We start from the raw sequence: 13,366 nt of genomic DNA on the forward strand, positions 1-13,366 counted from the left end.
ATTAGCTCCGTTTTTTTTTTTAAATGAGGAAACCTCCAAAGTGGTTAGGAAACCCACTGAGGTTCCGTCCCAACCACAGGGTTGAATGAGCACTGGTACTCAGGCAGCCGCTTGGCAGCGGAGCGTGAGCATGATGTCAACCAACCCCGTCCCCAAGCAGCTTTTAGCAAGTTACGTCTCCAGCTGTGTCCTTCAGATGCCATAGGAAGAATTCTGATAAATTCAGTTTCTCCCTTGCATCAGAGTTCCACTGATGTCCCATGTGCTTACAGATTGGTGCCCTGTGGTGCCCTCCAGTGCTTTTGGTTCAAAGAAAAAAAAAAAACATTTTAAAGAACTTGTGGTTATCTTGCTTTTAGAAATACCTGTGCTGCTCTGCCTTCTCCTTCGCCATCTACTATGTCTATTAGATGTCAGTTAAGTATGATTGAGACCACAGGTAACTATTGAAAATCGAGTTAAAATGAAGCATGTTTTAATTATGATATTAAAGATACAGTTAGATTTTTAATTAGAAGACAGAGTAAGAAAGCTATTCCAAATTGCTGTAGTAAATAAAAAACACTTAATTATTCCACAAATATGTTTTAAGGAACTATTGTAAGCCAGATGCTATTCAAGACACTGGAGATACATAAGGGAACAAAATGGACAGAAACCACAAACTTAGCAAAGCTTGTGTTCTAGCAATAACAACAACAAAATGACTACATAATGTTTGAAGGAGACAGGTGCCGTAGAGGGGGGAAATGAGAGGATAAGGGACATTGGAGTGGGAGGATCTCAAGTTTAAACAAGGTGGTTCAGAACGGCTCTCCCTGAGAAGGTAAAGCTTGGACAAGGGCTGAAGAAGGTGAGGGCAGGGGCCGTGGGGGTGTGTGAAAAAGGCCTTCCAGTGAGAGGCAGCAACCAGGCCAAACTCCTTGGCGGTCCCTCATTAGGCTCACATAGAGGTGATAGAGCTGGTCCAAATAAGAACAGAAAAATGACTGCAAGTGAAACATTGTCTTTCTGCTAGATCAAAATGCAGGGCAACCCACAACTTTTTATAAAAGGATCCAGATCTTGCCTTAAAGATGTAGATGCTGTCAGGACACACCACTGCTTTGGCCATGCCGTTTCTGCCATGCATGGGAAGGACGTGTGACGAAAGGCAGATTGGTGACTGTGTTGTTCAGGAGATGATACATGGATCCAGATATGATGCAGATAATACTTAACATGTTTGAATATAAGTTTACCTGTTCAGCTTCTCTTCATAATGAAATCATTCGTTATCCCTTTTGGTTAACCCAAGAACGTTGGCTCAGTGAGCTTGAAGAGAAGGGTGAGGGTGTGCATGTGACGTGGGAGGACTGGAGCCAATCTTCTGTAAAAACAAGATGATGGATGTGGACATGGAAGAGAGTCAGGGAGTGATAGCGTCCCAGGACACAGTGAGACTACAGGGGAAAGATGAAGAGACAAAAAGACACAGCTACAAAGAGAAACATGCACACACTCTCTATATATTATGTATTATATACGTATGCACATGCACACACTATATTTTAATGTCTATGTACATACATTACCTATATATTATTCTTATAACTATATAGATGGCTTAATATAGTTTATTCTGGATACTTAAGAATAAACATTAGAGGATCCATTAGTAAAATATATCAATTCAATAAAAGGAAGAAAGCTTCATAATTCCACATATGCCAAAATATATGTGATAGATATAACATTTATTTCAAATTAAGACTAGGAAATGTTTGGGTTTTTTAAAATTAATTTTAATGGGGTGACATTGATAAATTAGGGTACATATGTTCAGAGAAAACATCTCTAGGTTATTTTGACATTTAATTATGCTGCATTCTCATCACCCAAAGTCCAATTGTCTTCCGTCACCTTCTAACTGGTTTTCATTGTGCCCCTCCCCTCCCCCAACACCCTTCCTCTTCTCCCCCCCACCCTGTAACCCCACACTCTTGTCCATGTATCTGAGTTTCATTTTTATGTCCCACCTATGTATGGAATCATATAGTTCTTAGTTTTTTCTGATTTACTTATTTCGCCCAGTATAATATTATCAAGGTCCATCTAGCCCTGGCAGGTTGGCTCAGTGGAAGAGCGTCGGCCTGGCGTGCAGAAGTCCCGGGTTCGATTTCCGGCCAAGGCACACAGGAGAAGCACCCATCTGCTTCTCCACCCCTCTACCTCTCCTTCCTCTCTGTCTCTCTCTTCCCCTCCCACAGCCGAGGCTCCATTGGAGCAAGGATGGCCCGGGCGCTGGAGATGGCTCCTTGGCCTCTGCCCCAGGCGCTTGAGTGGCTCTGGTCACAACAGAGCGACGCCCCGGAGGGGCAGAGCATCACCCCCTGGTGGGCAGAGCGTTGCCCTCTGGTGGGTGTGCCGGGTGAATCCTGGTCGGGTGCATGCGGGAGTCTGACTGTCTCTCCCCATTTCTAGCTTCAGAAAAATACAAAAAAAAAAAAAAAAAAGGTCCATCCATGTTGTTGTAAATGATCCGATGTCATCATTTCTTATGGATGAGTAGTATTCCATAGTATATATGTACCAAAGCTTTTTAATCCACTTGTCCACTGACAGACACTTGGGCTGTTTCCACATCTTTGCTATTGTGAACAATGCTGCCATAAACATGGGGGTGCATTTCTTCTTTTCAAACAGTGCTATGGTGTTCTTGGGGTATATTCCTAAAAGTGGTATAGCTGGGTCAAAAGGCAGTTCGACTTTTAATTTTTTGAGGAATCTCCATACTGTTTTCCACAGTGGCTGCACCAGTCTGCATTCCCAGCAGCAGTGCAGGAGGGTTCCCTTTTCTCCACATCCTCGCCAGCACTTATTCTGTGTTGTTATGTTGATGAGCGCCATTCTGACTGGTGTGAGGTGATATCTCATTGTGGTTTTAATTTACATTTCTCTAATGATTAGTGATGTTGAGCAATTTTTCATATGCCTATTGGCCATCTGTATGTCCTCTTTGGAGAAGTGTCTATTCATTTCTTTCACCCATTTTTTGATTGGATTGTTTGTCTTCCTGGTATTGAGTTTTACAAGTTGTTTAAAAATTTTGGTTATTAACCCCTTATCAGATGTATTGTCAAATATATTCTCCCATTGTGTAGCTTGTCTTTTTATTCTGTTCTTATTGTCTTTAGCTGTGCAGAAGCTTTTTAGTTTGACATAGTCCCATTTGTTTATCCTGTCTTTTATTTCACTTGCCCGTGGAGATAAATTGGCAAATATATAGCTGCAAGAGATGTGAGAGCACTTACTGCCTATGTTTTCTTCTAATATGCTTATGGTTTTATAGCTTACATTTAAGTCTTTTATCCATTTTGAGTTTATTTTTGTGAATGGTGTAAGTTGGTGGTATAGTTTCATTTTTTTGCGGTAGCTGTCCAATTTTCTCAACACCATTTGTTGAAGAGGCTGTCTTTACTCCAATGTATGCTCTTACCTCCTTTGTCAAATATCAGTTGTCCATAGAAGTGCGTGTTTATTTCTGGGTTCTCAGTTTTGTTCCATTGATCTCTATGCCTGTTCTTATGCCAGTACCAGGCTGTTTTGAGTACAATGTCCTTGTAGTATAACTTGATATCCGGAAGTGTGATACCTCCCACTTTATTCCTCCTTTTCAAGATTGCTGAGGCTATTCGTGTTCTCTTTTGGTTCCATATAAATTTTTGGAATATGTGTTCTATATCTTTGAAGTAAGTCATTGGTATTTTAATCGGTATTGCATTGAATTTATAAATTGCTTTGGGTAATATAGACATTTTAATGATGTTTATTCTTCCTAACCATGAGCACGGTATATGCTTCCACTTGTTTGTATCTTCCCTGATTTCTTTTATCAATGTTTTATAATTTTCCGAGTACAAGTCTTTAAACTCCCTGGTTAAATTTATTCCTAGGTACTTTATTTTTTTGGTTGCAATGGTAAAGGGGATTGCTTCCTTAATTTCTCTTTCTGACAGTTCATTGTTAGTGTATAAAAATGCCTCTGATTTCTGAGTATTAATTTTATATCCTGCCACCTTGCTGAATTCATTTATCAGGTCTAGTAGTTTTTTGACTGAGACTTTAGGGTTTTCTATATATAAGGTCTACCGGAAAGTTCTGTCCATTTTTGGAATAAAACAAAATACAAATGTTTCTTACCATCAATAAACTTTATTAAATAATATAATTGCCATTATTATTAATGATTTCTTGCCAGCGTGAGGGCAATTTGTATATCCCATTTTTGAAAAATGTTTTATCTTTTGATGCAAAAAGTTGAACCAGTGCTTGTTTGATATCTTCTTCATTTTTGAATTTTTTGCCCTTCAAAAAATTTTGTAAGGACAAAAACAAGTGATAGTCAGAGGGTGCTAAGACCGGGGTATATGGTGGATGCGACAGACATGCTTCTGTAGCATTTCCTCCTTGTTGAGATTCGTAAAAATTACAGTGGCATAAATGAACTTTATCAGTAGCCATGGGTACACTATCGCTTCACACATAAGACTAACGTGAATCAACTCTATTTTACTTAATTTGCTACGTCAGTATATATACATTAAATGATAAAAATAGAGAGGCACACATGCGCCAAATAAACATGTGCTTACATGTCGAAACTTGTTGTGATAGAAACAGACAGAACTTTCCGGTAGACCTTATACAATATCATCTCATCTGCAAATAATGATAGTTTTACTTCTTCTTTTCCAATTTGGATGCCTTTTATTTCTTCTCCTTGTCTGATAGCTGTGGCTAGGACTTCCAGAACTATGTTGAATAAGAGTGTTGAAAGGGGGCACCCCTGCCTTGTTCCTGATCTTAAGGAGATTGCTTTTAGTTTTTGCCCATTGAGTATGATATTGGCTGTGGGTTTGTCATAGATGACCTTTATCATGTTGAGGTATGTTCCCTGTATTCCCACTTTGCTGAGAGTTTTGATCATGAATGGGTGCTGGATTTTATCAAATGCTTTTTCTGCATCTATTGAAATTATCATGTGGTTTTTCTCCTTCCTTTTGTTTATGTGATGAATCACATTGATTGATTTGCAAGTATTGTACCAGCTTTGCCTCCCCAAAATAAATCCCTCTTAATCATGGTCTATGATTTTTTTCATTTATTGCTGGATATGGTTTGCTAATATTTTGTTGAGTGTTTTAGAATTTAAATTCATCAGAGATATTGGCCTATAATTTTCTTTCTTTGTGTTGTCTTTGCCTGGTTTGGAATCAGAATTATGCTTGCCTCATGAAAGGAGCTTGGAAGTCTTTCTTCCTCTTGAATTTTTTGAAATAGCTTGAGGAAGATAGGAGTTAGGTCTTTTTTGAATATTTGATAGAATTCACTTGTGAAACCATCCAGCCCTGGGCTTTTGTTTGTTGGAAGTTTTTTGATAACTGTTTCGATCTCATTTGTTGTAATTGGTCTGTTTTTCGGATTCTTTCAGATTGATGTTTAAAAGATTATTGTTTCAAGAAATTTATCCCTTTCATCTAAGTCGTCTAATTTTGGGGCATACAGTTCTTCATAGTATTTTCTTACAATATTTTGTATTTCTGTTTTGTCAGTTGTTATTTCTCCACTCTCATTTCTAATTTTATTTATTTGAGTCCTCACTCTTTTTTTTCTTGGTGAGTCTGGTTAAAGGTTCATTGATCTTTTTACCTTTTCAAAGAACCAGCTCTTAGTTTCATTGATCCTCTGTATTGTTTCTTTAGCCTCTATGTCATTTATTTCAGCTCTGATCTTTATTATTTCCTTCCTCTACTACCTCTGGGTTTTAATTGCTGTTCTTTTTCTAGTTCTTTTAGATGCAGGGTTAAGTTGTTTATTTGAGCTTTTTCTAGCTTCTTGAAGTATGCCTTTAATGCTATGAACTTCCCTGTCAGGACTGCTTTTGCTGTGTTCCATAAATTTTGAGTTGTTCTATGCTCATTATCATTCGTTTCTAGGAATTTTTTTTTTATTTCTTCTTTGATCTCATTGTTAACCCAGTCATTATTTAATAACATGCTATTTAGTTTCCAAGTGTTTGAGTTTTCTTCTGTTTTTCTATTGTGGTTGATTTCTAGTTTCATGCCATTGTGATTAGAGAAAATGCTTGATATGATTTCAATCTTCTTAAATTTGTTGAGACCCCTTTTGTGCCCTAACATGTGGTCTATCCTAGAGAATGTACCATGAGCACTTAAAAAGAATGTATATTCTGCTGCTTTAGGGTGAAATGTTCTGAAGATATCTATTAAATCCAGTTGATCTAATGTTTCCTTTAAGTCTGCTGTTTCTTTGTTAATTTTCTTTCTTGAGGATTTATCCAGTAATGTTATTGAAATCCCCCACTATTAGAGTATTGCTGTTGATCTCACCCTTTATATCCATCAAAGTCTGCTTTACATATTTAGGTGTTCCTATATTAGATGCATAGATATTTATAATGGTTATATCTTCTTTTTGGATTGCTCCCTTTATCATTATGTAGTGACCTCCTTATCTCTTACTATAGACTTTGTTTTAAAGTCCATTTTGTCTGATATAAGGATTGTTACCCTATCTTTCTTTTCAGTTCCATTTGCATTAAATATTTTTTTCATCCTTTTACCTTCAGTCTATGTGCCTCTTTTGTTTTAAGATGTGTCTTCTGTAGACAGCATATGCATGGGTTCTGTTTTCTTATCCATGCAGCTACCCTATGTCTTTTGATTGGATCATTTAATTTGTTTACATTTAAGGTTATTATTGATATGTAGTTGTTTATTGCCATTTTACTCTTTAAAGCTGTATTTCTCTTTTGCTATATTGTTTTCCCCCTTTGATTTGTTTACGACAGGCCCCTTAACATTTCTTGTAGCATTGGTTTGGTTGTAATGAATTTCTTGAGGTGTTTTTTGTTTGTTTGTTTGTTTTTTTTGTCAGGGAAGCTTTTTATTTCTCCTTCAATTTTGAATGATAGCCTTGCTGGATAATGTAGTCTTGATTGTAGGTTCTTGTTCTGCATTACTTTGAATATATCTTGTCATTCCCTTCTGGCCTTGTGTTTCTGTTCAGAAGTCAGATGTCATCCTTATGGGGGCTCCTTTGTAGGTGATAGCCTTTTTTCTCTAGCAGCTTTTAACATTTTCTCTTTATCTTTTAGCTTTGATATTTTAATTATGATGTGTCTTGATGTAGATTTCTTTGGATTTCTCTTTAATGGAGTTCTTTGTGCTTCTTGAACTTGTGTGACTTTTTCCTGCATCATTTAGGGAAGTTTTCAGCTATGGTTTGATTGAACAAAGTTTCTATCTCTTATTCTTTTTCTTCTTCTTCAGGAACCACTATGATGCAGATGTTATTTCTCTTCATGTTGTCACAAAGCTCTCTTAGACTTTTTGAGTCTTTTTTCTTTTTGCTTCTCTGCTTCCTTGCCTTTGTTTATCTTCTCCTCTAACTCGCTGATTCAATCCTCAGCTTCATCCCTTCTGCTTTTAATTCCTTCCATTGTGGTCTTCATTTCTGATATTGTATTTGTCATTTCTGATTGATTCTTTTTTATTATTTCAATGTCCTTTTTTATACTTGCTATCTCTTTATCTAGGTGTTCGTTATAACCATCAATTGTTGTTCTAAGCTCTTTTAGCTCCTAACAATCATTATTTTAAACTCTGCATTTGGTAATTTGGTTATATCTGACTTGTTCAAGTCCTTTTCTAAGGATTTCTCTTGATGCCTTTAGGTTACATTTCTCTGCCTTTTCATTTTGTCTGTGTATAAGGAGGGTGGGGCCTCTCTCTTCCTTAGGCGTGGTCTGTCTGCAGGCCTGCCACCACCTCTGCTGCTTCCTCAGGCATTTGGGTATGGGCATTGCTGGTGCCAGCCCACTGTGGGTGTCACTGCGGTTTCTGCCTGTCCTCCACGGGAGGGGCTGTGTTCACGTGCCTGAGTCTAAAAAACCTCAGCCTGCCTCGGCCGTCACCCTGCCCCCGCAGATGGAGCTGCAGGCTGTGCTGGAGCCATAAGCCTTGGCACTGGGTGCGGGGTTGCACAGCTTTGCTCAGCCATGGGTCTCCATCTGGTCCCAGGCTTTTGCCTTTCCCCTGCGGGTGTAATTGTAGGCGGGACCACTCTTGCTTCTGCTTACCCGGCCTGTACCCAGGTCGGACCACTTTCGTGTGTCCCCTTCACCCTCACCAGGCAAGACTGAGCTCACACGCTGGGCCTTAATCATGGCCAGCCAGGCTTCCACCCCCACCAACAGGACCGCGCTTCTGCATCCCGCTGCCGCCAGCCCTGTGGTGAGCCCCAGCAGTGTGGGTGGGATTGCTGCAGCTCTGACCTTAACACTCATACTGTGTTCCTGCAGACTCCCTCCTTCTAAGCGACTCTGCTCTGAGTGCCGCGGGAGAGCTTGTTTGGCTGGTGTCCTGCTTCCCTTTGCTAATATTGCTGGTTCCTGGGGAAATATTCACTTTAGATTTGGAGGGTGACTCAGTCCAAGGGTTAGGATGGCTGTCCCTCAAAGTGTTTCTCCCTGTGCCTCCTAGATTACACTCTCTTCCTGCTACTCCAGTCCTCTCAGCTCTTCCCGTCCCCCGGAGCCCTGGATGAGTGGTTGTGAAAGAGGTTTTCTGCACAGTCCCTTTAAGAAGAATCTTGGGTCTGAGAAATCTGTCTCTTTCTCACAAACAGTATCCTGACTTGTTTCGCAGCTAAATACTGTCCATTCACTTTTTCTAGGCTCTGGGGCTGCAGGTTAGGGCTTTGTTCTTGGGGCCCAGGACCCTCCCCTCTCTGCTAAACTCACTTCCTGCCATGCAATTCCCTCTGGGCTGCTCGCTCCTGGGAGCTGGGCAGCGCTCTCTGCGTTTCCGCTTTTCCTACCAGTCTCAGTGTGGCTTCTTCAGTGTTCCTTCGTTGAAGAGTCCTCTCTGTTTAGTCCAAAATTGGTTTTTCCAGATGATGGTTTTTAAAATTAAGTGGTAATCCACTTTGGTTCTGGGAGGTGGAAGTTGGTACATCTGCCGCCTACTCAATCACCATCTTGCCACCCTGGTTAACATGTATTCTTATTTTCCCTCTCTCTCTCTCTTTTTTAAGGGGCCCAATATTTTCTTCTATGCTCGGGGCCTCAACTGACCTTAATCCGCCTCTGGTTACACATGTGTACCATCCTGGGACTCCCCGGCTAAAGACTTCTAGGGTTGGAGAAATGATGCTGAAGACCTCTACCAGGGGACTCATTTCCTGTCCTCTCTGTTCCTCCACTCTCAATTTTCCTCCTTCTCATATTTGTCTAAATAAACTCAATACTCCAGGCATTTTTCTGTGGACTTCTATCCTACCACTCTGTCTCAACAAGAAACTCCGAGTCCAGCTGGTAGAGCTTCACTGGTAGTCTAGCTGAGATCCTGAAGTCAGTGTCCCTCGACCTACAGGCCCGCACAGGTCATGGCTGTTTGTGGGATGAGTTAAGTCCCTCCTCACTCCTTAACTCAAAGTTGAAAGGAGGCCGTTCCTGGCAGAAACAGTAAAGCCCACTTGGAATCTTTGGAATGCAACATGTTTCCAGTTTGGAACGGTCTTTGCTTAGGTGATTCAGTGGGGAAAGCCAAAGTACGTGCACCTAAATCTTGCTTTGCCACTTGGTCTAAGGAGCCTGGGGATTTGTTTTCTTTCTCCTTTAGGGGATTTTTGTTGCTTGCATGATTGCCATCCTGCGGCAAATGGACGACAACCACTACACCCACTATATCAGCACCTTCAAAACCAGACAAGACATCACTGTAAGTCGTCTTCACTGAGGCTGGGTAACCTTAAGAATTCTTAGAGTCAGTAATAAGAATAACCGAAACTGAGCACTGTGAGTCCTGAGGTCTCTGCCCCTCCACTCCAGTGCCACGTGCTTGTCCAGTGGTGAAGCAGAGGGAAGTACTGATCATCCTCTGGGATGGGGTTTGAGGAAGAGTATGATTTGTGTACCAAGGGGTCCTCATTCCACACCCTGAATACCTTGGATTTAGAGAGAGCCCTTATGTAGAAATATTTGGGAGATCTTTTTTGCTCTCAAAAGAGGATAGTGTCAAAAAAAAAAAAAGAAGATAGTGTCTCGTTTTCAGGGACATTAGTTACTCATGCCATGGCAAGGCCTTTTTTTTTTTTTGTATTTTTCTGAAGTTGGAAACGGGGAGGCAGTCAGACAGACTCTTGCATGCGCCCGACCGGGATCCACCCGGCATGCCCACCAGGGGGGCAACACTCTGCCCATCGGGGCATTGCTCAGCCACGATCAGAGCCATTCCAGTGCCTGAGGCAGAGGCCACAGAGCCATCCTCAGCACCCAGGCAAACTTTTGCTCCAATGGAGCCTTGGCTGCAGGAGGGGAAGAGAGAGACAGAAAGGAAGGAGAGGGGGCGGGGTGGAGAAGCAGATGGGCACTTCTCCTGTGTGCTCTGGCCGGGAATCAAACCCAGGACTCCTGTACGCCAGGCCGACACTCTACCACTCAGCCAACCGGCCAGGGCTGGCAAGGCTTTTAAGAGGCAGAGGTGTGCAAAATCTTCTGAAGTGGGTTGAAGCCATCCTTTTCAATATTCCCTAGAAAGGGAGACAAGAATAGGTCACACCTGCCCTTTACAACCCTTATAGCTTCCATTGAAAGTATTCCATTCTCTTGTTTTAAACAAGAAACGTTCTCAGAGTTACTATTCAGCATGCAAGCAAAGGCTGCCTGAGAGGTAAGTGAGGCCTCTAGCTGTTCCCCAAGATTCTTCCTTTCAAGGAGTTTTTAGTGGCTGTTAAAATGCCCCTGATGGTGCTGTCTAATCTTGCTAAACAGAGCTGGTTGCAGGTCTGGCTGTTCAGTTTGATGTCTCACAGCACTAGTCTTTGCTCTCGATAATGTGCCATCATTCATGCACACTTCAGTCTTCTTCCTTCTGCCTCTGACACTGACAGCCTATGGCCAGGGCAAACCAACTCCTTTCGTGCCAGTCACCCCTGTTTCAGTGAGTTCCCATGGTGGGAAACACACAGGGAATTCGGGAGAAATGACTGCTTAGTAGTAGTTGTAGTTGGTCCAATGGTGAACTCTTCGAATTCTGTATTGGACCATGTGGCTTAATCTGGTGGCCAACTTTGGCCTCCACTTGGGTCGTGCACTGGCAGGCTGCATGGCACAGTAACCCATAGCAATATGTAGGTGTGCCAGCAGTGATGGGGGGCAAGAGAGTTAGGAAGAGAGGAGGGGAGGGGAGAGCTGAAAGCTTAGAATAGCAATGTATCTCCATTGGCAGATGGTGTGGTGGTTTTAGGAACATGGGCTTGGCCCTGGCTGGCTGGCTGGCTGGCTTGCTCAGTGGATAGAGCATCATCACCCTGGCATATGGACATCCCAGGTTCTATTTCCAGTCAGAGAAGCAACCATCTGCTTCTCTTACCCTCCCTCTCCCTCTTCTCCTCCCGCTGCCAGCAGCTCAGTTGGTTGAGCATCAGCCCCAGATGCTGAGGATAGCTCAGTTGGTCCCAACATCAGACTCAGGTGCTAAAAATAGCTCAGTAGATTCAAGCATTTGCCCCAGATAGGGATTATCGGGTGGATCACAGTCCGGGGCTATGTGGGAGTCTGCCTCACTATCTCCTCTCCTCTCCTCTCACCTAAAAAAATAAAATAATAAAATAAACACAGACTTTAGAACACCCAGATCTGGGTTTGAATTATGGCTCTTCAACTTCTATGAAATTTTGGGCAAGCTATTTAACTTCACTAAATCTCAGTTTTCTCATCTATAAGATAATACCTAACTTGAGCGTTAATGTGAGTATTGATTGAATTGATGCATAAAAAGTGACTAGCTTTGTGCTTGCTATTCGCCTATGACAACTAGCTGTTTTATAATGATAATCTTTTTACTATTATAATGTAATAAAATTAATATATATATAGTTTGGTGACTTGTTTTTCAAATTCTCTTCAGGAAGCAGGTAGAATAATGGATGTTATACTAAATTTGAACTCTTGACAATGGCTTCATTAAGTAAAATAAACAAACAGGTTTTAACTTGGGTTTTCCAGAATGGTGTTGAGCTCTTCCCCCTCTATTTAATTAGAAAGGGGATTATTATCCCCAAGGGGGAACTGTCATCATCAGGGGCAGGACTACATTGTACAGCTAGACCTTTTAGATTTTTAGTGGATTGGCCTTTCAGCTGTCTCCTGCTGCCTTCTGAATAGGTTGCTAGGAAGACTTTGGGAAGTGGTAGATAAAATGAGGGATTATTTGGGCATTGCCTTTGTTATGCGATTGCAGTTTAAAGTTACTTAGATTTCCCAGAATCTAGTGTGGAGCCAGTTCTGGTCAGATGTAAATAACTGGCATCTAAATTTAATCCTTGTTTCAGAAACCATGAATTTTTTGTTGAATTGAGGGAAAGGTTAATATACTAGTTAATACATTGGTGGGAACACTTAAAATATGATGAAAAAAATTTAAAAGCATGAAATATGTCTATGATTTCAGAATTGAGGCAAGTTTGACTCTCCATTGAACCAAAAGCAGGAAGCAAGAGTGCCACAGAGTTTTTGAGCCAGAGTTGCCTCCATTCCGATGCTGTTTGGCACCCAAAGTGCAGGAAGTTAACCAGCTTGACCAGTATCTTCAGAGAAGCACAGAGATAAATAGAGCCCAGGCCTCCTGCCTCCCATGCACTGCGTTCTTTCTGCCACACAATGTGATTCATAAGACAGAGCAGCCTGATTCAGTGCTGGAGAAATGAAACAGGTTTCTATTTTGGGATCTGAGTAGAAAATGTCTAAATTTAACTAGCTAATGGATAAAAAAGCTTTTAAAAGTTTGTTGCTTTGCCTGACCAATGTGGTTCAGTGGATAGGGCATCGACCTGGGTTACTGAGGTCCCAGGTTCGAAATCCCAAGGTCACTGGCTTGAGCACTCACCGGTTTGAGCGTGAGATCATTAACATGATCCCATAGTCACTGGCTTGAGCAACTCGGGGTCACTGGCTTGGCTGGAATCCCCTGGTCAAGGCAAGTGTACAAAATAATGAACAACTAAAGTTTCACAAGTTTGAGTTGATGCTTCTCATCTCTTTCCTTTCTCTTCTCTCTCTCTCTCTCTCTGTCCCTCCCCCCACACACACACTAAAAGAAAGGGAGAAAAGGTTTGTAGCTTTGATTTTTTTTTTTTTTTTTAGTTCAGTTCTATTTCTGAGTTTCTTTTTTGCTCATATACCTCTTTTGAGTAAAAGAGCTGTTTGGCCAATACTGGACTTTTGTTCATAGTTATTGTCCCCACGATCCACTGCTATAACCTCTGTTAGGACCATTTAGGACCCTTTCCCAGGTACACA

General features: G+C 41.3%; 1 protein-coding gene across 2 annotated transcripts in view; it reads left to right on the plus strand.

The window, feature by feature from the left end:
- The window catches only part of DOCK5 (dedicator of cytokinesis 5), a 221,829-nt gene that overhangs the window by 155,107 nt on the left and 53,356 nt on the right, over positions 1–13,366 (plus strand). For both annotated transcript variants that reach the window (XM_066351933.1, XM_066351942.1), the window contains one exon: positions 9,687–9,785. In XM_066351933.1, the coding sequence (XP_066208030.1) occupies positions 9,687–9,785 (99 nt within the window). The remainder of the gene's footprint in view (positions 1–9,686; positions 9,786–13,366) is intronic.

Source organism: Saccopteryx leptura, chromosome 1 (genome assembly GCF_036850995.1).
Source record: "Saccopteryx leptura isolate mSacLep1 chromosome 1, mSacLep1_pri_phased_curated, whole genome shotgun sequence".
Lineage (NCBI taxonomy): Eukaryota > Metazoa > Chordata > Mammalia > Chiroptera > Emballonuridae > Saccopteryx > Saccopteryx leptura.